Source organism: Chaetodon auriga, chromosome 3 (assembly GCF_051107435.1).
Source record: "Chaetodon auriga isolate fChaAug3 chromosome 3, fChaAug3.hap1, whole genome shotgun sequence".
Lineage (NCBI taxonomy): Eukaryota > Metazoa > Chordata > Actinopteri > Chaetodontiformes > Chaetodontidae > Chaetodon > Chaetodon auriga.
Window position 1 is genome coordinate 12,487,022 of NC_135076.1, and position 25,731 is coordinate 12,512,752.

At 41.4% G+C, this 25,731-nt stretch overlaps 2 protein-coding genes across 4 annotated transcripts in view; one reads left to right on the plus strand and one right to left on the minus strand.

Annotated features, from left to right (window-relative positions):
• On the plus strand, positions 1–18,695 carry LOC143316810 (occludin). Of its 2 annotated transcripts, XR_013076621.1 has the most exons (10): positions 1–257; positions 4,184–4,781; positions 6,005–6,196; positions 6,929–7,096; positions 11,743–11,906; positions 13,389–13,607; positions 14,314–14,485; positions 15,393–15,434; positions 15,769–16,526; positions 16,628–18,695. XR_013076621.1 is itself a non-coding variant. In XM_076724510.1 (9 exons), exons 2-9 carry the CDS (start codon positions 4,203–4,205, stop codon positions 15,868–15,870), a joined length of 1,638 nt encoding a protein of 545 aa, XP_076580625.1. In that variant the 5' UTR covers positions 1–257; positions 4,184–4,202; the 3' UTR covers positions 15,871–18,695. The 2 variants fall into 2 exon arrangements, 1 of the variants encoding a protein (XP_076580625.1); XM_076724510.1 differs by having other exon boundaries at positions 15,769–18,695.
• The window catches only part of nr2f6b (nuclear receptor subfamily 2, group F, member 6b), an 11,067-nt gene continuing 4,020 nt past the window's right edge, over positions 18,685–25,731 (minus strand). The window contains exons 3-5 of one of the 2 annotated variants that reach the window (XM_076724603.1): positions 22,836–23,170; positions 21,772–22,018; positions 18,685–21,005 (exon numbers count right to left, since the gene is read on the minus strand). In XM_076724603.1, the coding sequence (XP_076580718.1) occupies positions 20,731–21,005; positions 21,772–22,018; positions 22,836–23,170 (857 nt within the window). In that variant the 3' untranslated portion in view covers positions 18,685–20,730. The remainder of the gene's footprint in view (positions 21,006–21,771; positions 22,019–22,835; positions 23,171–25,731) is intronic. The other variant, XM_076724614.1, reaches the window with a different exon arrangement.

The following is a 25,731-nucleotide window of genomic DNA, read 5'->3' on the forward strand; positions in this document are numbered from 1 at the left end:
CCGAGCACTTGTTCAGAGGCTGCTGTCTGAGAAGGAGCCGCAGTCTCCGCCGCGGACAGCAGGTTAAAGCGGAGAGGAGACCCTCAAAGTTAGCCTCAGACTAAGAGCTTCTCCTTAATATCCACTGAGAAACTGGTTCAATCTCTGACGGACACAATATTTTTTTTTCCCTCAACTGCTCCAAACTTTGAGAAGAAGCGCAGTTTTGACAGGAAACGGGGACTGGCAGAGTTTTATTCCCCTTCAGCGACCCTCAGGTAGGAAAGTGAAAGTGGGTTAAGCGTATTGTAATGGCAGTATGTAGAGTTAGTCTGGCAGACTAAACTTGCATGAATGTGTTTTTGTTAAGCTGGTCAAAGTTTCTGCCTGAAGTATCTGAGTGAAAAGAGGATATTATGTACCGTCGACAGGTGGGACCCTCGTCTTCTTATCCAGTCACTTAACGCTCGTGAGCTCACTGTACCAAAGGTCTGCTGAGACAACACGAAGGAAAACACCTTCAGGACGGTGCCGTTGGCTTTTAGCGGCTCTTATGAAATCTGATGATTGCTTGATTGAAGCTAATTGCGGCTGGAAACGTACACAGCAGTCAAACCGCGATCAATGCCAAACAATAAAGAAACCCCGCTGCCAGAGACACGGCAGGTCCAACAGCCTGATGTCCTCTCATCATGGTGTTAGAGGTGTCTTTCAGGACTGGAACATGTGAAATGCTGTAAGATGTAACCAGCTCCTCCAGTAACTCTAATTTACATGGTTAGAAGAAATAGTTATGAAGTTATTAAGATATTATGATTTAGTTGTGTGTTTGTGTGGAGTACTAGTTTATGACTTATTAATTCCCTTCAGGTGCCAGTTTATTAGGTACACCCAGGTAAGACTATTCAGTTCAATGCAGCAGTGCTGCAGGAAATCCAGCCTTCATGAAGGAACTTTACTGTCTCTCAGAGTGGAAATTTGTCTTCAATTTACAGCACATAGAAACAGGACAGCATAGGATCCTCTAACAAGTATGGTAACTGAACACCTTTGAAGCATAAAACACAGTTTATTAGTACAAAATATGGATAATATACTTCACAGAGGGAAGAGGAAATGTTTATTTAGGTTTTTTTTAATTCACCATTTAGTCTTCCCTCGTTGATATAACTTAATGCACTTCAGCATCACCACAGTGTCCAAACTGACTATTAAGTCGAACACTTCTCTAAAACAGTTTGACTGTTGTTTATTTGTATGCATTAGTTTTACGTCGGTGTGCCAAAAACATTTGAAACTGAATGCAGATCAGCCTGTTTTTTTCCACATGTTTTTATGGCCCAGGGGATTTTTCAGTGGGGTGCTTTTGGGCAGGAAGTCTTGGCGGACTCCTGCGTGTATGGCAGCGGGTCCCAGGCAGCCTACGTTGGGCAGGGGCCTAATTGTTTTTGACAGATGTGAGACATGTGACTGTATGGCTGGAATTCCATTATCAGCAGCAGATGATAGAGTCTCTGTGTTGTAGTGGAGCTCAGGCTGCTGCTGGTGGGTGTCTGACCTGACCTGTGACTGTGGTCCAAACGCTGAGCTTTCTGCCCAGCTTCACAATGAGATTTGTGAGCCAGTTTTAGACAAACACCACTGTACTACTACTCCTACTACTACTACTACAACCACAACCACTACTACTACGACGACTACTACTGCAACTGTTACTGCTGCTAGTTATTCCTACTATTGCTGCCGTGCTGTTCCTACAACAAATGATTTGAGTGAAAGGGTGCTACGCTGTGTTCAGGGAATTTGCTGTTTAATCCCTAAATGCCTCCCCTGAGTCTACAACTGAGACTAAGAATTATTGTCATTATCAAATGATTTTTTTTTGGTCTTTATTTATGTAATTCATTTTTTGGTCAATCCAATGTCAACAAAAAAAAAGAAGTGGAAAATGCCCAGAGTAATTTTCCACTCATCAAAATCAAAGACAAATGTTTAAAAAGAACAAGCAGCAAATTCTTACATTCAAATTTTTGCCTGACAAATGATTTCAACCATTAATCATTATAGATGCAGCTTAGTCTGAAAAAATGTATTACTTTATTACGAAATTACAAGATTTTCGCCCAGATTGGCTCTTCGGCTGGTTTAGAGGAAGTTAAGATTCTGATTGTGAAGCCTTTAAAACCTTTGATTCCTCTTTACCTGACAGGAAGCCAGTCTGGCCTCAGAGTGTTGTACTTTTCCTCATGTAATGAAGGAGAAAAGGGGCCGTTTAACAGGACTCCGCAGCGCTTTGATCCCTCTCAGTGTCATTTCATCGCTCAGAAAGGGCTTGAGGCTCAGATTATTTCCTGCCAGTTATGAGAAGAATCAAACACTGCAGCAGAAAATAAATTAAGACTGGTCCACTGGTTCATGAGACAGGCTGTTGATCAACAATTAAGGACACCTGACACCCATCACCCACCTGTCCCCCTGTCTTTCTGTCCCTGTCTCCTGCCGCGGTCCACTCAGGAGCAGCACAGAGGAGCCCTTGTCTGATCCTCTCTGGACACTGCCCCAATTTTCTTTCTTTCCTTTTTTTTTTAACCCTGAATCCATGGCAACACTGTTCCTGTGACTAGCAGCCCTGACTTTTGCCCCTCCTGCTGCCAAAACAAAGGCAAGAAGTTATGGAGGGAGGGAGAGAAGAGGGGGGGATTGTGGGGACAGGGGAATTGTGAGGGGGGTGAAGGATATGGAGGAATGAAGGAGGGGATAATGGGAAGGTGTCTGGGATGGAGGCTCTGAGGCGAGACCTCTTCTGCTGTGTGTGCCAGAGTCCCATAAAGAGAGGAGAGTTATCGCTCGGTACTGTAGACTGTGGGCAGTGCCAGGGTCCGTCTCTCTGTCCGTCCGTCTGCGTGTCTTCGTCTCTGAATGGTCGTCCCCTCCCTCACAATTCCACCAAGGTGCCTGAACAGCAGAAATGTGGAGATGAGTCAGATTTCTTTGTTGTTAAAATCAGTAAAATATATTCAGTTTACTAACAAACATCACAAAAGATCCGATCTCCTCGTCTGACGAGGTGGAACCAGAGAATATTCGTCATATTTGTTTGAAAAATGCATCCGTGATGAATCAATTGTCAAGATTAATTAACAACAAGTCACTTGTCAAGTAAAAATCTCAAACATTCTCCGGCTTCCAGCTTCTCAACTGTGAGAATTAGCTCCTTCTATGTTTTGCGTCCTGGACTGTTGATCTGACAAAACACATAATTTTAAAGGCTCGACGTTTTATCGACTAAACAATTAATGCATCCATTTAAAAAATCATAGTAGATGAGTCATTATCAGAAGTAGTTGTTAGTCATGAACAGATTAATGACTTCTTTCCAGTCTGTTACAAGCACATTGAACTCTGCATTGTGTTTATATCAGGCTGAGGTTTGATTTGGCAAATAAGGAAAGAGCAATAAAGGAATTAGTGTTCTCATTTTTTTGTCCCCTGCAGTAACTTTGCCCTGTTGTTTACATGTCTTCTCACTCAAACATCCACTCCCTGTAGGGCTCCATGCAGAAGAATGGTCATTGTTTAGTCGTATACACTGTGGCCTTGGATGTCTCTCTAAGATTTGTAGCAGAAAGAAAACAAAACTTTTAGCTGGAGGGTGGGATGTGTTGAAATGTTCAAAGTCTGGCTGGGCATTGTGGGGGCTGGAGGGAGACTCCTACAGCCTGTGAAGAGGCAAAAAGGAAAGTATTGTTGTTTGGCTGCGCTCCCCGTCCTGGTGCCGACATCTCCACTCTGACTCTGACTTTTCTGCTTCAGAGACCTCAAAGCAAAGGTCACTCCTCTACTAATTATATTTTCTGTTAATGTAGGAAAGCAGGTCTGATCTAGCTCATGATATAATACGTGATAAACATTGTGCTGTCTGTAAAACCTAATGTACCCGACCTGAAAGAGAAAATTGCACAAACAAGCCTAACTGGTGCCGTCATAAATCACACTCCCTTGGAAATGGTAAAACATTTACACTGTTCTGTTACTGAGTTCATTACTACAGACAGTCACGCCTAACTTTCCCATATCTCCACATAGTGTTTCTCCTATCAGTGAGCTGAAAAACAGGGCTGGACAACTCTCTTACACTTACACAGCACACTTTGCTCTCTTGCCAGTCCACAGCGTCTTTTCACTTTGTCGTTTTTGTTTACAGGTCAGGACATTTTGGAACAATGTTTGACAAGCAACGCTACGATAGTCCACCTGTGTACAGTCCTCCTTTCACCTCGCCATCCAACAACGGCTTTGGCCCTCCAGGCAGCTTCCATGCCCCTCAGAGCGATTACAACGCATACCCTCCTCCGCCTGGATCTTACTACATTGAGGAAAAGCCTCAGCACTTCTACAAATGGCTGTCACCTCCGGGAATCATCAGGGCCATGATGGGTACGGTCATAGTGCTGTGTGTGGCAATATTTGCCTGCGTGGCCTCCACATTCATGTGGGAAATGCAGTATGGAATGGGAATGGGCCTGGGCTATGGCAGTGGTTATGGCATCGGCAGCTACGGTTCAGGATACGGTGGTTATGGAGGTTATGGGGGTTATGGAGGCTACGGCGGCTACGGCAGCGGCTATGGTTCCTACATCTCCCCCTACTCAGCCAAAACTGCCATGATTGCCATGGCTGCCATTAACTTCATTGGGGCGCTGGTCTTCTTCATCACCAGCTTCACTAAATCCCCCACCGTCCGCAGCAGGAAGTTCTTTCTGGCCCTCCTGATAAGCTGCATCATCATGGCTTTCCTTCAGGTAGGATTCATTAACATTTCCTGGTTTCCGTATGTTTATGCTGGTCACGTTCTCTGTTGTTTATAGAGTCTACAGTCACGTTGTACACTGATGACGGGTGATTAATTCATTAGATGCGTAAGACTTCACTATAGAGGAACAAGAGAGCCAAATATTGTAGAAATCACAATGGTCTGTAGGTAGGATGCAGATAAATATCTCTAAATTCTGACTGAAGGCTCACTTCTTCTACATGTCTCTGGTATGAGAGCTCTTGACTCTTGCCTACACTCATTGATAAAACAGTTTTGCTTCAGCTGCTTTTCCTGATCTAGTGATATCCAGAGCTAAACACTTTGTCTTTTCTAAGGACTTTATTACTCTACTACTTACGAAGTCTGTGCCTTTTGTGAGGGCCCAGCCCACAGAGGCTCTGAATACTCCAACGTTTGTACACAGGACAAAAAAATGGAAATTGCTGCATCACACTCTGGACAATATATTTTGTTTCCTCTCATAAGCTGTAAGGCAAATATGCTAAAAAAAAAACCCTGAACTGAAAGAAGATTTGATTACTGTAAGAAACAGTAAAAGCTTGAAGTGGAGTTCATTTTCAATGTTTACAGTCTGCTGCATTACGTTATGTATGGTTTGACATTGTAGGCGCTTTAAAATGATATTTGAGAAACTGTATTTAAACCGTTCTCTCTGCTCAAGAGTCTCACATTAATGTATAATATTCTGGGATCCCATCCCACATCCCAGCTGACAGTGAAAACTGTAAACGCCTTGCTGTGTTATGAATGGTATTTAAATATGCGTGTTTTCAAAAACCCTACAGACCAGAAGTATAATCAGAAGCAGGGCTGTACACACAGTTTAACTCAGATCTACGTTCTTTACTGAGTGAGTTAAAACACATTTTCAAAAGATGTTTGTCCAAGATCACACCGAGATGATGTATGCTGGTTAGTATGGATGTGTTATTCCAAACTGCTGGAGTTTGGGTTGGGATTAGTACATAGATGTTCAATATGGAAAGAGAGTCTTCACTTTCTCATTCTCGTTCAAGCTCTCATTGAAGTGTTTACATGGTTTTCTTGAACTGGTTGGAGTGTTTCACTTTATTTGTTGAATGAATAGTGACAAGTACTACTGTAAGTCTTTTCAATGAGGGACTTGAGATTTTTTTTATTGTAAATATCAATACTGCTGTCAATATACTGACGTCTTGTTGTCTCCAGGGTGTCATAAACATTGTCTACATTGTCGGGGTGAACCCCATGGCCCAGGGTTCCTCCAATATGATGTACAATCCCATGCTTATGATGTGCCAGAGCCTCTACCAGACCAGCTACGCACAGATGGGAGGCGTGGGAGGCTTCCCTATGTACAACCAGTATCTCTACCACTACTGCTTTGTGGACCCACAGGAGGTTTGTAGCTTTTCCTGTAGGTATTTTGTAAATATCAGGGGTCAAGAGTCAGCGTTTGATGTGACACAGCAGGGTTTGCTCCTGGACCCTGTTCAGATTCAGATAATAAGATATTAAAATGAGGAAATTACCGCTGCAAGTGATCAATTTATATGTTTTATGTGTGTTAACTGTTTAGTGCATAAATTGTCTGGAACTATTGAAAATGCCCATCAAAATTTCATTGCTTTTGTTTATTTTGTATGAACAAACACCCCCAAACCAAATATATCCACTGTACAATAACATAAAACAAAGAAAAGCAGGACATGGTCACATTTTAGGTGCTGGAGCCAGTGAATGTTTTTTTTAATTAAATGATTTTGATCATTGTCAAAATTGGTGATGATTAGTTTTGTGTTCATCGACTAGTCAGTTAATTTATATATCGGCACTAAAATGAATGTAATTGAAATGCATTGGGTTTACATGTGTATCATACTGTACATCATCTGTTTTTGTGAAACTGTTGTGTATAAAGCTGTTAAAAATCTGGGAAAAGTGAGATAAAAGTGCACTCACAAAGCATATTACAGCCTCTCGTCTTATCAGTCCTGTGCTCGTTTGTAATGGTATCTGTTATTTGTTGCATTTTTGGGTACACAGAGTCACAAAAATGTACTTTTTGTACCAGGATAAACCAGCTTTATCTTACAGATTATCAACTTTATTCCCATGTTCTTGCTTTTCCAGGGAGTTGCCATGGCGTGTGGATTCCTGGTTGTCATCGCCTTTGGTGTTGCGGCTTTCTTTGCACACAAAACGAGAGGGAAGATCTGGCGCTACGGGAAACCAAACATCTACTGGGAAGAGCCTCTCGTTGGCGGGAAGGCCTCAGAGGGCAGAGATGTAGAGGAATGGGTAAGAGACAACAGGATGGTAGTCACAGTTTAATAAGACCGGGTTTACACAGGATTTACAAAGAAAAATTATATTTCGTCCTTAACTGACCCTGAGTTTGTGCATGCACAGCTTGCAGTCAAGTAAACAGGGTCACAGAGAGTTTAAATCCAGCCTAAGGAAAGTGGATGGAACGCAATGTTCAACAATGGATTTGATTAGATGATGAAATGATCGACTACAGTGGTTTTTCTGCATAGAAGGTTCAGCTACCAACACTGAAATGTGCAAATTAGTTCTCACCTGTTTTTACAGTGCAAAGTAGGTAAGTAGGCAGGCCATCAGTGAAGGAGTCATCCTGCTAAGGTGGTCATCACTTATAAAGATAGGTTAGGTGAATGTGGTGATGCAGATGCAGTAAATAGCCAAGCTGAGACTTGCACATTCCTGGGGTTGGTTTGTCACTTGTTATGCTATTTTGGACATGGCTGCACCATTTGATCAGAAAGACTTTGCAATGTTCTTGGCCAGTTTAAATCTCTCGGTTGTTTTCATCGATTGTGTTTATGAGTTGAAAGTCCAAGGAGCGTCATATACAGATCCTTATCACTTTATAGGACCTGGTAGGGAAACGGTCGCACTACTGTGACAGTGTTTCCTGTGACTGACTCGCTTTGTTCTGGGTCAGGGATGATAGCAGTGAGCGATTGTTTGCTCATGGTCTACTACCTGGTTTCACTCTGAGTAATCATTAACCAGCTGAGAGGATCGTAAGCAGGCAGGTGGTTTCTATAGAGAGCCTGCCCTCTGGTTTTTACCTGTCAGCATCACACTGCTCGTATACCGTTACCTGAGACATGGGTTGATAATTGACTTGACCATTTCAAATGATACCTGTTTTACACAGTGAGTGACAATGAGTTCACATCAGGAGCTCAGGTTTGAACACTTAGTTGATGGTCATAAACAGTCAATGAACTAGGTTTGAAACACCTATTAAACTTAAATGATAATGGGTCTGTGGAATATTTCCTTTCCGTCGACACTGTAGTCAGCAACCCAGTACATAACCCAGTACCTAATGTCCACATCCAGTGTTTGTTCAGTTGCTGAGCAGGGGAGTGTCACAAACACAAATCGATACCTGCACACACGTGGAATACAGTACATACAGCACAACTGCCAACTGCAAGTGAAAAAAATACAAATAAATAGAAAAAATAAAGAACTAAATCTCTTGAATTTTGCATGAAAACAATTACAAATATTGCTTGCTGACCTTGTCCCCTTAATCCCCCATTGTTTTGTTTTAGTAAGGGGTTGGAAGGCCGAGCTGCCCTCCCCTCTTCATGCATAAGCATACATATCTGTACACTTTTGACTCAGAGGCTTGGCTCTATCGTGATCAAATTAGTCAATGAAGGATGCACAAAGTGCTGTCAGTTACACTTTATCTCTTGCGCTGACTAGAAAATACCAGAAGGAACAGACATGCTGTTATATTGGACTAAACAGAGCTGTTTGTTTTTCAGAGTGGTTGTCATTGCCTTGAATATGGCATCATGTCCACGGAGGTGTACAGGCAGAGCACAGTAGGACAAGCCTAGAGTGGACCCAATGACTAATACTAGTGTCTGATAATGGAGCCATGCTCGCTGATGTCATTGCACTTATTGTAGGTACAGTAATGGAGTGTAAACTGCTACTGCATTTAGAAATATCACAATTCGTGACACGTTTGATGTAAATAGTGTTTTTAAAAAAGTATGATAAGTTTTGGATTATGAAGGTTGATGAAAAGGGCAAAGAGTTCTTAGAGGCTTTGATGACTGTTGTCATTAATATTTATTAGTATTTATTAGCTAGTCAGTCTCAAGGGTTAAAACATTTGCAGTATGTAGGTTGGGAACATACTGAACTTTGCTCCTTGGAGACATTATTCTGTACAAAAGCAGGTCAGCCACCGTGTGCCACAAATTAGTATATGTCTATCTGTAGGTAGATAGATATTGATGCTGCAACAGGCTCAATAAACTGGAGCTCTTTGTGTGGTATAACTGCCCCCTTGTCCTAATTTTCCTCACATATCCTCATGTTCCACACTGCAGTTATGTATTTCCTTCGTTGCTGTGCTACCTGCATACTGTAGCTGTGCCACAAAATGAGTCATCGGGCTTGTTTGGCTCCTTTAAACACAAGGCCAGTGACAGTCTAAGGCTGTGGTTGGTTTGAGATTGGACCCATCCTTGTTGCTGAGCTCGGGGAGGCCTGCCATACTCTGATGACCTCACACACTGGCTGCATTCAGCGAGCCCAGAGCATTGTGTCTGCTGCATGAGGTCATGCATGAAGGCTGGCTGTTAGCTGGAAACATTGAAGCGCTGCACTGATGTAGAGTGAATGCATCCTGGGCAGGTTTCATAGATGGTTTAAAGTAATAGCACAGCATTGTTATATATAGAATAATACTGTCTACACATGAAACGAGCTAGAATAAAACTAAATGTTGCTTCCAAAGTGCTGTGCCTGGTCTGACTGTTTGGGTTTCTGCTTTAAAATGTTTCGTGTTACTGAGGAATAGTATAGTGGCATAGTGAGGATGAATGATTTGGGAAAAATATCTAATTGTAATTAGTCTGACCAATAGTCCAATACATAGCTCAATAGAATGTGCTGTGGACGGGTTCTCACTAGTTCTTTGGTGACACGCATGCCTGCAGTTAAGAGTGGTTTTTGGTATTGAAGGAGACATTTTCCAGCTACATAAAGCTTCACATTTTGCATTTTATGACATTTAACTATGCCAAATCTTTCCTCTCACACACCACTCCCTGGTTTCCACTCTTTTCCATCACGACTGTCCTTGCTGCTGCTTTTCTCCTTTCGTTTTGTCACGCATGTACCTCTTCCTCACCTTTTCTACTCTTCCATGCTTGTCTGCTTCTATTTGCACCTTCTTCCCCATCAGCATCCACTGTTTTGTCTCCCTGCCTGGGTCCGTCTCTGTCCATCTGTCCCTTCATGCCTCTCCTCACCAGGTCCAGGGCTCTCAGACGTTCTTACTGTGCGTACACACTCTGCTCACAGCCCAGAAGCCGCTGTGCCTCACACTGAGGGTGCATTGTTGGGATTCTTACATGAAGTGCAGTCTTGAAGTGAGATTCTCCTGCAGCTGCAAGAAGGGCAGCTCTCCCCCACCCAGGCACTCCACCCGCCATGATTATTGTTTTTTGGGGGCTAGGCTGGTGTTAGGCTCTGCTCCTGCACTGGAGGAATTTACGAGAGTAAGAAAGCAGGAGGATGGATGTTTTCTAAGCGTTATATAATCGTTAAAATCTCACCTCTAACCAGCGGCCAAAGTGTTCGACTCACTGGCCGGGGGCTGGTGCTGCGATACTGTGTCGATAAGTACAGCAAATATTGATGACCTCTTGTGCAGGTGCAGTAGATGTCTTATTTCAGAGGCACATAGTCCTGCGTGGTACTCTGATTTTCTGTGTTTTTCCATAAATATGCGTTTTTAAATGTAGCATTACTCCATCCATTTACCATGGCAGATATTTTGTGCATCTAGATTTGAAGCTTAATTTAAAACCTTTATTAACCTTTATTTACGATGAATTATTTTCGTTTTAGTCTCCTTTTTAACGTGTTTTTAGTGACCTCATGTCCTCTTTGTGTTGCCATGTTTGTAGAACAACAAAAGGGTTTCTGCTAAGATTAAGCCAGTTAGACTTCCAGGTCACAGAGAATCAGAAAGACCTGTTTAAAGCTTAGACTCGACTGTTTGTGCAGAGGTTACGTGGAAGGCGTATGCATAATGCATCGGACTTCAAGTATGAAAATTTCTGTTTATACGTGGTCCCTGTCAAATACATTTGCAAATAAAAAAGAAAAGCTAAATCTAATGATTGCTGAATTTACTGAACCCAGTGGAAGTGGAAGAAGCAGTGACCACCCCTGAGGTCTTCACTGTGAGGAATCCCCTCACGCAGGCCCTCTGACCTCACAGGAAGGACTTGTAAATACAGATTAACAGCAAACTTATATAGATGACAGACACTGTTTGCTTTTGTTTGAAGAAAGAAAGGAGGAGCGCATCCGCTCCAGGTGTTCAAGGAGACATCGGACAATAGAGAGAAGTGAAAGCAAAGCTGGAATTATTGCCTGATATTTTCTGTGTACATACTGGATCCTTGTGGCTAACCTTTTTATGTCAGAAACTGTTATCAGAAAAAGAACTTAACTTAATCAAATGCTGTAAACAGACTATGAGCTACATTACAATCTCAAGGCTTTTGCTTTATTTGTTGTTAGTGTTGGATTTAGCTTACAATTAGCCTTTAGTCATCCTTTGTTTTTGTTCCCTTGACCTTTTCAAGCCTGGCAAACCAAACAGATAACCCTCATTTCACCGAAGAGTTGGACTGTGCTGTCCAATTACATGCCCGACCGCTCCTGCAATGCTGGAGCACTAATTACTTTTCAGCTTTTCTCTTTTCACCTCAAGTGGAGGCCTAAGGAAAAGAGGAGAAAACTAATGGCTTCTTGAACAGGATGTCAGTCAGAAAATGAGCCTGTAATGTGGCCTGCTCTTTTGTCAGTGCTGTAGTTGTTTGTTTGTGTTTGCTGAGCTGATTCCTTCTGTTTTTTCCGCCCTGCTGTAGGTGAACAATGTGGAGGAAAGCCGCAGCGTTCAAGACGCCCCTACCCTGCTGGTGTCAGAGAAGGGAGCCGGTCTGCTCAACGCCTCGGCCAACAGTGTCATCTCCTACCCCCCAGCCAAGGTGGACAGCAGCTCCTATAATGAAGATGACTACGTCCACAATGAGTGGGTGACCCTGTTTTCTCTCTCAGTTGCCCCCAAATCACATTTGATTGGTTCAAAAGTTCATGTAATGTTTTGCATGGCGAGGAAAGAGAGGCATTACAAAAAAAATACTCCTTCTGACATGTCGTGTATTATTTATTTATGTTACCATGAATACTGTAGCTGTGACTGTCTTTCCACTCAGACAGATGTGTCGGAAGCAGAATTAGGTCATTGTTTCAATGATAAATTGCTATTAAAAAAGTAGCTGCGACATTTGAGTCTGTACACTGTAAAGCAAAGATTCCACGCAAACAGTGAACCTCCAAGCATGTGACTCACACAAGCAATATCTAATCACTGCTCTGTTTTAAAGCCCCTGAAAACATATTGCCCTGCCCACAAAAAGAGCTCTGTGTGTAACCTTTGAGCCCCGGTTGGATTAACTTTCCCTTGTTTTTTTTTCTCATGTTCATTGAAATCTCTGAGCGAGGGAGAAGGCAGGATGTTTGTGAACTAATATGTATTTGCTTTTCTTCAAAGCTAGAAGTGATTTCTCAAGCACCTTGTTTTTGCTTGCATGAAAGTCCAAGATTGCAGTGTGTGTGTGTGACATTGCTTCTCACAGTTTCATCTCAGTGCCGGTGAAAAACTTCCCTGTTAATGTTCACAGACTCGAGGACAAAATAATCACATTTTACATTGACAACTGCAATGGTTTTGATTTGGACGATTTCCTCTCTCACAAAGTAAACATAACTGGCATTTTTCATCAGCAGAAGAATGTTAGCCTGAAGACCTGCAGTCCTTTTAATAATGCAGCCTCTTTTGTAAGAACTTGTAATATCTGCACTGCTGGATTTGGATTCCTCCACAAATCCCCACAAATGTATAAAATTAAGCACGATTCCTCCTTTCTGTTATTAAAGAGCTGTAGCTGCTTCCTGGTCACTGAGGGCCCTCCACATGGCACAGAGGCAAATAGTAGAGTGTAAGCAACAGTAATTATTAGTGGCTCAAGGTGTTTATCTCCCTTCATGTGGTGTCTATCTGGGCCATGTTAGTAAATATTTGTTTTATATTAGACCAATCCTGGTCCAAGTTCCAAGAGTTATTTGGGTCCCGATGGTCTGTATGTAATTTGCTTTTCACTTAACTTGTTTAACTTAGAGTTTCAGTTTGATTTACTCGGTGTGATTTAGAGTGTCATCACAGCAGTAAGTTTAATGAGCAGCAGAGAATGACTTGTCCTGAGTTTGCCTCTCAGGCTGCATACATGTGGTCTGTATTATCATTGGGGCTGTAGGCAGCCTGAGAGGATGACAGAAGAAGATGTCAAGGCAACAGCGGAAGAGAAAAACACAATTACACATTCTGTTTTCATTCAGCTTTTCGGCCCCTTTCAAGTTTTATTTGGAGTAATATAGGCAGCAAAATCGTCCTAATGTTATTATGCTAATGCACTTGATTATTATCTCCTTTGTTATTGTCGCTGTTCTGCAGGTACTCAGAGAGGATGACCAGCCGACCATCAGAAGTCTTCTCCCATGGTGGAGGAACCAGCTCCAGCCCTTCAGAGGAGACCGGCGGAGGCCGCAAACCCTCTGCCAACAGGGGCAAGAGACGCAGACGTAACCCTGAGCTGGACGAGTCTCAGTATGAGACAGAGTACACAACAGGCGGAGAAACGGGCAATGAACTCGACGGAGAAGAATGGGAGAGGTGAGACTTAAGCCTCCACAACTGCACTGTTGTATCTGTGCGTGTAGCTCATACACTGTCTGGATTAAAGATGGAAATGTCATCATCTAAGAGCACAGAATGTAGATTGCAGTTAAATACTGTCGCTCTCTCGGGACCAGACCTTAATTCTTTCATTTGAATCCGTAACTGTAAGCTCAGAAAATCAAGCTCACATGAGACTGACATGATTTATAGGAAAATGTAGCTATAATATCATTTGGGTGGAAAAATGAAAGTATAGAATATTGGATAAACAGATGCTTAAATAGTGAAAAGCGGAAAAGGCTACAGTCTGTATATGCTTCAGTCTGTCTAGGAGAGTCGTTAATCCTCTGAGGCATGCCACTTCACATGGGTTGTACTCAGGCAGAATAAGAGAATTGGGCTAAAGGTACAAAACATGGCAGTCACTGTACATTATGAGAAAGTAGTTATATTTGGCTGTGGTTTGGTCTGCCCAGACTTTAAAGAATATCTCTGAGGGAGATGTTTGAAGCCTAACATACCATTATTGAAACCAGCACTTACAGTATTCCTCCTTGACCTGTGCACTGTGTGCTTGTGACTCAGTAGTGCACCTGATAACCTCAGTGAAGATTGTAAGGTGCAATGTTCTTGAGCAGAAACGCAAAGTGTTTTAAGTCTCTCTGATTCTGATCTTTTGCGCCTCGTTCTCCTCCTCCAGCACATACCCAGAGATAACATCTGATGCTGAACGCCATGATTATAAGAGAGAGTTTGACGCCGACCTTAGAGAATACAAACGCCTGTGTGCTGAGATGGACGACATCAACGATCAGTTGAACAAACTCAGCCGACAGCTGGACACACTGGATGACACCTCTGCCAAATACCAGGTCAGATATACACTGTGCTCACTGCAAAGCCATCAGACATCCTGATAATGCAAAAACAAATGATATACTGAAACACAAGACGCTATTCTACACAGCACTGACTGTATGTGCAGAGATTTCCCAACAAACCTCAAACACATGCCTCAAAAAAATTCTTTCCTGAGCTTCTCCCTTATGATTGCCTAAATTTAGATTTGCAGTTTACAGCTACAGTATGCTGACGTTGCATTTGTGCCACACTCATATTCCACTCCCAGAATCACACATGGGGGTTTGCTGCCCCCTTCTTTGTCCTCTTGCTTCATGTGGTTTGTTTTCTTGGCCCTTCAGTGTTTTGGAGTTTCTGAGCAAGAACTCTGCATTAATGCCAAAAAGGATTTTAATTGTTATAGAAGATAAAAGAAATGTAAACCTTGCACTGCCGTCCAGTCTGAAAGGAAATCTGCTGCTGCCACAGTTCCAGTTCACATAAGAAATCTTTTAATGTACTTAATATGCAGAAGTTGTGAGAATTGTTAAAGGGAATTATGCTAATATGGTGCACAGAGGGAACAATAGAAACCATTAAAATAAGAGTTTTACATGCATCCACAGCTTGCAGCATTTGCACAATTTGATTCTCAGTAATGGAGTCACTGCACTGATTGGTCCAACCAGATCACATATCCAACATATTTGACTTTGCTTCACTAAGATGTGCCCTTTTTCACTCCACAACTGAGTGAATATTGTTGGAATTCCGCTACCTGCACAGTTCTTCATGTCAGTGAGTAGATGCAAGTATACGTCTGATACTCAGATGAGTGAACAAAAACAGACATAAAACAGGAAAAGACGAGATTCCTTCAACGCTCAGTTTGTATGTGAGGGCCACGCGATGATCACATGTTTTTCTCATGATCCACAGGCTGTAGCAGAGGAATATAACCAGTTGAAGGATCTGAAGCAGGTGAGGAAACATGATGATGCATTCTATATACTAAACTCCATCAAGACATATTGAAGTTAGTTTTGGAAATATTACAGATTTTGTTCGTAACATCAAGTTACCAAATGTCACATCATTTATTTTTCATTGTACACATTTTCACATAAATTGCCTGTAATTTGTGTTCTCTCTAACTCAGACTGCCATTAATAGCTTTTATTTCTGTTTAAAAGAAGAAGAGTTAACATTTTCACCGTGTAGTATTATTATAAAAGTCACGTCACTCTGGATCATAGATATGCATTCACTGTTTTGCAGTATGAGATGACTCATCTGTGCTCTCTCTGCTCTGTAGACATCAGACTACCAGCTGAAAAAGAAGCGGTGTCGCAGGCTGAGACACAAACTGTTCCACATCAAACGCATGGTGAAGGACTACGACAAGAACCACTCGTGAATGCACTGAGTGCTGACGCTGAGCTCTGTGGTCCACACAGCAAACACTCACAGAAACAGGCCAAGATACACTCCAGAATACGGCAAAGACTCTGACATCCTGAGACCAAAGTTACCTGTACAGAACCAACACACACACACACACACACACACACACACACACACACACAGGGAACATTCTGTATGTTAATAATGATCACCTTGTGTTTTCCTTCATTCACTCTGATCAGTTATGTACAAGTAACTCTTTTTTTTTTGGAAGGAAATGGAAGCAGGACCCTCAGCTGTAGCCACTTCCACAGCAAACACTGCCATTTTTTCTAAAAGATTCAGCTCTTTGTTTGCAGTGTTCAGCCCCGTGTGGATCAGAGGGCGTGCAAGGAGGGAGGTTGTTTGAAAGTCACCCGACCCTTAGTCACCTGTGATAACACTGTGCTCGGTTTCTGTAGCTCTGTTTGCTCTTCAGATTGGCAACTTTTCGTTGTTTTATCTCCACAGATAAGAGGTGGAACAGTATTGTGGAGAAGGTAGTGATGGCTGAGGGTTGCTGGGATTGTTTGCTGCCAAATATGCAGTATCTTTTAACCCTTGGTGTAGCATTATCTTTGTGACAGATGAGCTTTGGTTGGGCTTTTCTCATCTTCTGCATCAGTGTCTGTATCTAACTTTGTCATCAGTGAAATTAACTGCTTTTTGCTGGAGTCATGTGAATTTCTCATGTGTGCTGGCTTTTTGTCTAAGCTAAGATTTTGATACAGATTATCATAGACGCAGTGAGACCAAAAAGGGGACAGCTGGCCAATGAGATACATGTGTGGCACTGTTGTGTTGTATATAAACTTGTAATGAATCCTGTTCATACTACACACCATGAACAAATTTACAGTGTGTATCTGTCTGTTAGATTCTGCAGGTATCTTAGCATTTGTGATGACACTACCTGTTATTTGTTCATACTAAAGACCCATTGTCTTTTTTTAATCAGTGGTCATTCAAAGTGTGTTCAAGCTATGCAAATAAGTAAAAACATCCAGACTATTTTTCTATTTTTCATCATGCATGCTCCTCAACAAACTGGAAAACACTGTCTGTCGTAGTATGTAAGCTGCACTCATCTTTTTCGTTTGATTCTTTACCAATGAAAGTGATCATCTGCTAATTCCATGTGTGGTAATGTTTGTATTAATCCGCTTGATGTGCAAAGTGTTACGATCTAGTGTGCATTCTAAAATTGTGTAGACACACATTTGATTTGTCATGCGTTTGTATTTTTATGAAGAACATTGTTGTCATTTTACAAACCATTTGCGAGCCATTTATTTTTGTATGAATTTATTTTCTTTGATGCTATGATAAGACCATTTTTGTAACTGTGTACTTCCATAAAGTATGATGTCTAAAAAGTATTGAATTCAGTAAGTAATAAACATTTCTAATTCTCTAATCTCTCTAATTCCCATCTCTTATTCATTTGTTTATTTTTCATTTACTTAATGGCTTGCTGACCCTCCTGGTTTGGAGATATCTGCAGCTCTTTGCATCTGCAGTGAGCCTCCAGCAGGGAGAGCAGGGACACTGTTGATCCGATCACAGCTCACTGTGAGCTGTTGCTGCCCTCATCTGGTAAACCACTTTGAAAATCTTTTGCTGGGGCTGTTGTTGCTTGATCCCAATTCCATACACACTGGCTGTGTACAGTATGTGCTTTTAGTGCAGATAGTGAAGAAAAATATCAACGCATTTCAATCATTTTATACTTGACAGAAAATTATATAATACATCAATCACAGTCAGATCTTTCCATCGCTGTTTCGCCACCATCTGCAATTTGAATTTTCTGTTGCCTTTGTGTACTGCGTTGTCAGATAATAGTGTACACGAACAGCACACTAATGTTTTTAGTTTGCATACCAACACCTACCAGTGCAAATGTACTACACACTCAAAACCCGATTATAATTAATATGTAGTATGGAATTGGGGCACAGCTCTTAGACCCAAATTATTATTTTAACTGAATATCACAACCTACTTAGACTGCGCTTGCTCTGCCCTTACTGTCACTTTTGCTGTCATTCTCTCTTACTATGTGCTAAAAGCTGCCTTTTTCTGGAGTACCTTCTTCATTTCATGAGACCTCATGAAATGAACTTAGGTTCCTCTGCCAATTTGGGAAACATGGATTTGATCTATAATAAAAGCGCATGTCAAGTTTAAACAAATAATAACAGTATGATGTTACAGAGTGTCAGTATTTGGAGGACAAACACAAGTAAGTAGCTAAATATCGAGTAAACATGATGGAATAGATGCTTTTATAGCAGTTTGGAAAGATAATTTAAAGAAATAAATTCAGAAGTCATGTGACTGTGTGTAACCTTTTATGTTTAATACAAATGTGTACATGTAATATCTGGAATAGAGCTGCAACTACCCATTATTCTCAACATCAGTTAATCTGTTGTTTGTTTTTGTGATTTAATGGTTGATTTAGTCTATAGAATATCACAAATGGTGAAAAAGGCCTGTAACAAGTTCTCAGGTGACATCTTCAAATGTCTTGTTTTATCTGATCCGTCGCCTCAAACTGAAACATCTTAATTAAACAATCCTGACATTGTGAAGCTGGGACCAGCAAACATTTTTTTACTTGATTTAACAAACTGTCTGTTAATTAACTAAGGAATTAATTGACTAATTATTTCAGTCCCTATCAGGAAGTTTGACGCTGAAATTGCCAGCAGTGTTTAAGAGTTTTACAGACGTGTATGTATGTGTGTCTCAGTGTCTCAGATACTCCAGTCATCGACAGAAGGAATGTGCATACTTTTATTTCTAGTAATGCAAAAATAACCAGTTAGCCATATGAACGTCTCTTGCATTTTTAAGTTTGGCATGATCATAGAAACATGCTTCTTTTCAAACGTAAAGCTACATTCAATTCACTAGAGTTTATATTCCAACAAATAACACAAAGTGATTCAAGGACAGCATGATGAGCTGCTGGCAAAGATGTTTTAACAGCATCGGGGACCAGGGCCATTACTGCCTTTTTATGACATAATAACAGGTAATACAAAAACTCCACATTTATCCCCACATTGTCTTTTCTTTCAGTCAGTTAATTTGGCAAGAAAAACTTTGTCACACTGAGCTGTGGTTAATGGCAATAATACTCATGAATGTGACCTCTTCGTATCCTTTTATCTCAGTACCAACAAACACCATAACCTTTACAACAGTTACAACACTTGGAGTACCTTGCATAAGCATAATAATTATCTGAAAGTGACCTCTGTCCACTGGGCCATGCTTTAACACACCGCTTTTAAAAGGGGACCACAAATGTAAAAACAAACAAAAACAATCAAATAAAATGAACCACCTCTACCTTTATAAAAGCAGAGGCAACAGTCTCCAGTTTGAAAGGCTCAAACTTAGTGTGTCCTCTTACAGCAAGCATTACATTTCAAAACATTCTCAAATATATTTTGGCCAAAGTCTGGTGGACAGACAGGTCAGCAGGGGAATATTACTATTTATTGTTTCTGTGATAAAGATACCTTGATCCCTTTATGTTTATCTTTAGCACATGAATACACAATCTCTGTCTTGGATGTATAAAACATGAGGTAATAATGTTGAACGGGGATGTGACTGTCTGAGGAGCCAGGGTGTGTTTGAATACATTCACCTCCACTTCCTGTCGATTACCACTGCACTAACATTATTGTATAATATACTATATTAAAGGAATTGCTCAACAATTTAAGAAATACAACTCACTTTCTTGCATACAGAGCACAGTAAATAAATAGCTGGAACCAACAGCTGGTTAGCTTAGCTTAGCATGGGCTTAGACGGACTCTGGGAAAAAAAATAATTATTAAATAAAACAGTTGAAACTCCATGAAATTACTGACCCTGGCAAAAAAAAAAAAAAAAAATAGCCCAGCATATATCTATCTTTGGACAGAGCCAAGCTAACTGTTCCACCTGTTTCCAGTCTTTATGCTAAGCTAAGCTAACAGGCCTCACCATCATCTTTACTGAACAGACATCTAAGTGGAATTGATCTTCTCATTTAAATCTGCAAGAAAGCAAATAAACAAATTCCCTAAAATGCTGAACTATTCCTTATAACATTATAAGCATAATGCCTCGTCTTGTATATACAGTACTTCACATAGTACAATATACAATACAATGCCCATGCCTCGTTTTAATGCTGTACAAGGTGATACCTTGCAGTCTTCATAAATACATTTGGTAACAAAGTCTGATATTTCATTGCACATATCAAACATGACACAACAAAGGTATGATCTGCTCGTGTGATGATATAAAGCTTTGGAGCTGCCTCTTGAGGCCAGTTCTGTCTATAAATGTGGCACTGCTATGGCTTCATTTTGACTAAAAAAAGAAATTAGAGGGAAAACACACCGAGCCTGGGTTCAAACTGAGTCACATTAGGGGTGATATGGGAGGAGGTAGTACAGGCACATGGCCTCATGTCAGAGTCTGCAATTTAATAAAAGCCCTGTTTTTTTTTTTTTTTGTCTAGAATGAGACGGAGCGAGATCAGATAGAGGTCAGATCAAAACTGACAAGTGCTGCAAACATACTATATGATGACAATTACACATTTTTGTTTCCCTGAAAGCAGCTTTGGTGTGACTTCCACCAAGCTATACAGAGCTAATATGGGGAAAGCTGACCTCTATGTTCATAAACAGGACCTTAAACTTCTGAGATCCCAGTTTGTATCTATAACATTCAGTTTGTACTTGTGTGTAATCTCTGTGAGCTCTGATTCCTTGCAATCTGATCTCGGTCTGTCTCACTCTGGAGTCAGCAGGGTTCACTGTCCCGCGGCATAGGGCCAGCTGATGGAGCTCCCTGATAGCTGCATGTCTCGGATCAGCGTCTCGATGGGTGTCTTGCCCACCAGCCGCATGAAGAAGAGCTGGGAGATGAGGTTGGCTGGCACGGCGCGCAGAGCTGGGAGGCGCAGCAGTAAGCGGCCGAAGCGCTGAGGCTGGTTGGGATACTGCAGCCTCTCGTACTCTGTTAGGGCGACCTGGGCCTTCTCCTGCAGGGACTCCACGTGGGCTGGGTCAGTTAGACCACATGCATCTGTAGGGCAAAAAACCCCCCAAAGGTTTATCACTATTTGATTTTTCTGTTTTTACATGTTTTCTATTTTACACTTGTACACCAATTTGAAATTGTACATTCATGCTTTTACATTTTTGGTCCCTTTATGGAATAATTGGTTGGGGGAAAAAATACACTTTTCTTGCTGAGAGTTAGATGAATCAATGTCACTTTCATATCTGTCAGAGACTTACAAAGCTTCAGACCAGCGGCTGGCTAGCTTAGTTTAGCATAAGACTGAGAGCAGAGGGAAACAGGTAGCCTGGCTCTGTGCAAAAGTAGCAAAATCTGCCTGCCAGCACCTTGAAAACAGTCACCGCACCCAGCCAAGAAATAGGCACATATCTCCTGTAAACAAACATAACTTTGATTTCTGTGCGGGTCAAACAAACAAGAGTTTGTGAGCTTTAGAGGTGCTCTTGGGTGGATGTTGTTATCTTTGAATGGGGCCAGGCTAACTGTTTACCCATTTCCAGTCTTAATGCCAGGCTTAGCTAACCATCTCCTGGGCGTTGCTTCATATTTAATGGGCATGGAAATGGTATTTCCCCTACAGTGAGGTCAGAGGATCTCTGGAGCTGGTAGGGATTTGATGTCTTACTCGCTCAGAAACCTGAACCCTGTCTAATACCTCACACATCGTCCTGTTTTGTTTTCCATTAAGACACTTGGGATCAGTTGAGTGTGAAGTGATCCAGTTACAGCAGCAATTATCATTCAGTCTTTTTGTAAAAATCCAACTTACCAGGTGAAAAGAGTGCAATGGCTTTGAGGCAGCTGTACTCGGCTGTGTCCACCTGCAGCCTGTTCAGCTTGTCCACCTGGTCCTGGAAAACCCTGACCTGGTCCATGAAAGACACCACGCGCTCAGCAGACATGGGCGATGAATGAAACCCAGCAGCTGCCAGCAGAGGAGCCATATGTATGGGCAGAGCAGACTGGGCCGCATTCAGGATGAACAGCTCGCTCCAGCTCAGCCTCAGCAGCGCCACCTGTAGGGTCAATTAAATTGAGAAAAGGTCAGTTAGAATAGTGGGTCCCAGTGGAGCTTTTTCCACAGCAGCCATTTTGACATGGCAGGAGAAGCACAAATGTTACTAATAACATGAACAGTGTTCTATTCCAAGCATCCCTGTCGTCGTGACAGTGAGCCAGCATGCATTATACCAGGCCCCTGAAACTTAAGCAGCTAAATGGCATTCAGCCATCACTGATTTTATTATTTACACCTGTGCTTTTCCTACTGTGACATGTCAATAATGCCATCTGTCAAAAAGACCTCTCTGAAGGTCAGGAGTTCACTCTAAGGCCATAACTTCTATAGTTATTGCTTCATTTTTAGGGGTCACAAGTGATGATGACAAGGACCAACTGACTTAAGGGGAAATGAGCATCTTTATGTGGTTTAAAACTCTGTGACATTCAACAGTTAAGATTTTTTTTTTTAATCTGAGGCCTCTCTACACATATCAACTTTGAACTCTGCGGTAATTGTTTGACTTTAGTCATGTCTACCAATGCGAATAGTCCAACTGTACTTTAAACCAAGTGTCAACAACATGACAAAGAAAGGATGATGTCATTTTGTAAGTTCAGCACTCGTTTGCCAGTGTTCAGTTTTGGTATTTTGCTGATAACTCATGTTAGGTACATAGATGAATCTTTGAGAGTGTGGGTATGACATTAGAGCTGCAGTTTGTGGCTGAAAAGATGAGTGTTGGCTTATGTTTCTCGGCGCCGAAACTGTAATCTGGTTTTCTGAATAAAGAAAGCACAAGAAAAGAAGAGGTCATGTATGTCTTAGCTGACCTGCTCTGAGACTGGCAGCTCTGGGAAGTATGGGATGTTTCTGGCCCACTCGATGGTGCTGAAGAGGAGCCGAGCGGCCAGCTCACAGATGCTGTCAATGCCCATGACAGAAGCCCCGCTCGCAGACGCCTGCATCTGTGCCTGACTGTATGGGGTCCCGTAGCGGCTATTGGGGTATGGCTCAGCCCGGAGGAGCTGGGAGATGAGTTCTGACACCGGCTGCCCGTTGAAGTAGTCTGCCCCAATGTGACCTGGCACCGCACCTCCAACCCCCCCTCCCAGGGAGTTTGGACTGATACCTGGGTGAGATGGAGGGATTCGGCCCCGCTGGACTGCTGCAGAGACAGTGAAGAGCAATAACAGACTGAGAGTCACACAGGGTGAGTGAAAGATGTTAGATGTTTCTTGATGTATACCAGGTGACAGAAGACGTATTTCCTATCAATCAACTTTATCTTCTGCAAAAGGTTTTGAAGCAACATCCTACAATGTTCTACTCAAGCAAAAGTACATGCAAAAGAAACACTGCTGCTTTACTGATAACGGAGATGGTTTAAAATGTGCACCAGTTAAGATATTTTTTTAACAATTCCAGTGAATCCAATCTAATCCAAATAAATCCATCCAAATAAATACAAGCAAGTCAGTTTCAGTTTCGGTTTCAAGAGTATATTCAGCTACACGTCCATTTATGTCAGCTAGCATAGCTAAAGTTAGCTAATGTCAGATCTACATGTTAAATCTCTTCTATCTCTTCTATTCTTGTAAGGAGCACCTGTAACGAAAACAATTTCCCCTCGGGGATGAATAAAGTATTTCTGATTCTGATTCTGATTAGAGCTGAAGTAAGCTAATGTCAGCAATGATAGGTAATGTCAGCCATCCTATCTAATGATAGCTAATGTCAGCTATTAGAGCTAACATTAGCTAATGTCAGCTATGATAGCTCACATTAGCAAATGTCAACTATCATAGCTAATGTCAGCTAACAGAGCTAAGGTTAGCTAATGTCAGCTATCAGAACTAATGATAGCTAAAGCTCAGCTATCAGAGCTAATGATAGCTAATGTCAGCTATCATAGCTGACATTAGCAAATGTCAACTATCATAGCTAATGTCAGGAAACAGAGCTAATGATAGATCATGCCAGCTATCAGCACAAACGTTAGCTAATGTCATAATAAGTAAGCTAAGTCAAGATAGCTGCCGTCTGGATTTTGATGCACGTCTATTCAAGCAGTTACAATACTGGTGTTTGGAATAGTAACACCATTGACACTGAAAGAAGCTTGATTGCCTGAAAAATAATCACGTCATTGAAAAAGAAGGAAAAAAATCACGAGATCTACCAATACATCTTTCAGTAACAATATTTCCTTTTTTAATGCTAAATGTTATTTTCAAATTGACACTCACTGTTCTAGCTTCATGGGACTTATTCTTATCATCATGAATTTTTTTTAGCTCCATAATTCCACCTGACAGAAAAGAGGATACAGGTCTTTATTTTTCAGTTTTTTTCCATGCGCATCAATCTCGGGCACTTTCCTGCCAGGCTTTTCTCCTTTTAATGCATTCCCTCTTAGCTCTACCTTTTCTCTTTCCTCTTTTTTATTTTTTTTATTTTTTTTTATTTTGGATTACTTAGGAACTGTTACCCTTCCAGACATTTTATCTTCACATTTTCACTGTTATGTCATGGCACACATATCCCAAGACTGTCTACCATGAGCTACTTCACATTCAGTGTCTCAACACCTTTCATTATAGAAAAACATCTAACATTTACTGGACTGTGTATCCTTGGTAAAGGTCCTCGTGTTTTGTGGTTTTCTTTCAATTCAGCCTATCACTAAATGTCAGCTTTTAGTTTGAATAGTGAGTTGAAGGTTGTGGAAAATCAATTTACATTTCTAAAGTAACATACCAGAATTTTCTCATCATCATTCAAATGCATAAAGAACATATGGTCGCTGTCTATGCTTGCTTGTTTGAAAATGGATCTCTGAGGTAACTTTCATCAGCATCACGCCTAGTGATACCAGGCAATAGTTTGAAATGTGTTGCTTTCATCACCACCCTTTTAACAATATAATCATGAGTTATAGCAGTCTAACATTGAGACCGCTTAATTTTATTGCAGCTCTTCATGATTATAATCAAATGGCAATACTCTAATGTGACTGCTTTCTCTGAGGTTAATGCACTAGTGCCCACACTACAACAAGCTTTCCTGAACAATATTGGCTGTTTTAAATTGTATTCAATATACTGTAGGTACATGCCAAAATCTCACTTAAAGCAGTGAGCATGTGCCTCCCTGTTGGGGTTAAAGGTGAAGAAGACATTTCCAGGTAATGTGGAAACAGTTCAACCTGCGTCACAGCTACAGTCAGCATGGTTCATTAATAACCAGTCCCAATATAACCCCTGGCATACTGTCACCGCAGTGCACATTATGTGTGGGACAGCTCGTGGTATCCACTGACACAGACTGAAATACAATACGATTTGCTCATGGGCGACTAGAATACAACTACAAATGAGTTTGAAATGGTTTGTGATGTGATAACGAGGAAATGAAAAAGAATCATCTCATTTTACGACTAACTGACACTCCAGAAAAACAAATCATAACCGTGATTAAATGGATATGTGTAGTTTTCAGTAGAGACACAGACATTTCAGTTTGCTTGGACTGAAGATGGAGCAGTGTGTGAACTTGTCAGCTTGCCCCCCGTCCCTGAAGCCCAGCAGCTGCAGAGTCGAGCACCAGGGTGAAAACAGGCTTCAGTTGAGAGTATAAATATTGTGCTTGGATCACTGGCAAATGTCAGTGGCTGTTTCTGTCGAAGTAAGCGCTTTCTCTGTGAATGACCCATTTCTGATATTTATT

Excerpts from the sequence above, each read along its gene's own strand:
- LOC143316810 (XM_076724510.1), top strand. The coding sequence starts at position 4,203 with ATGTTTGACAAGCAACGCTACGATAGTCCACCTGTGTACAGTCCTCCT. Across the intron at positions 13,608-14,313 it reads GACGGAGAAGAATGGGAGAG|CACATACCCAGAGATAACAT; the intron begins GTGAGACTTAAG and ends CTCCTCCTCCAG. Across the intron at positions 14,486-15,392 it reads ACACCTCTGCCAAATACCAG|GCTGTAGCAGAGGAATATAA; the intron begins GTCAGATATACA and ends CATGATCCACAG.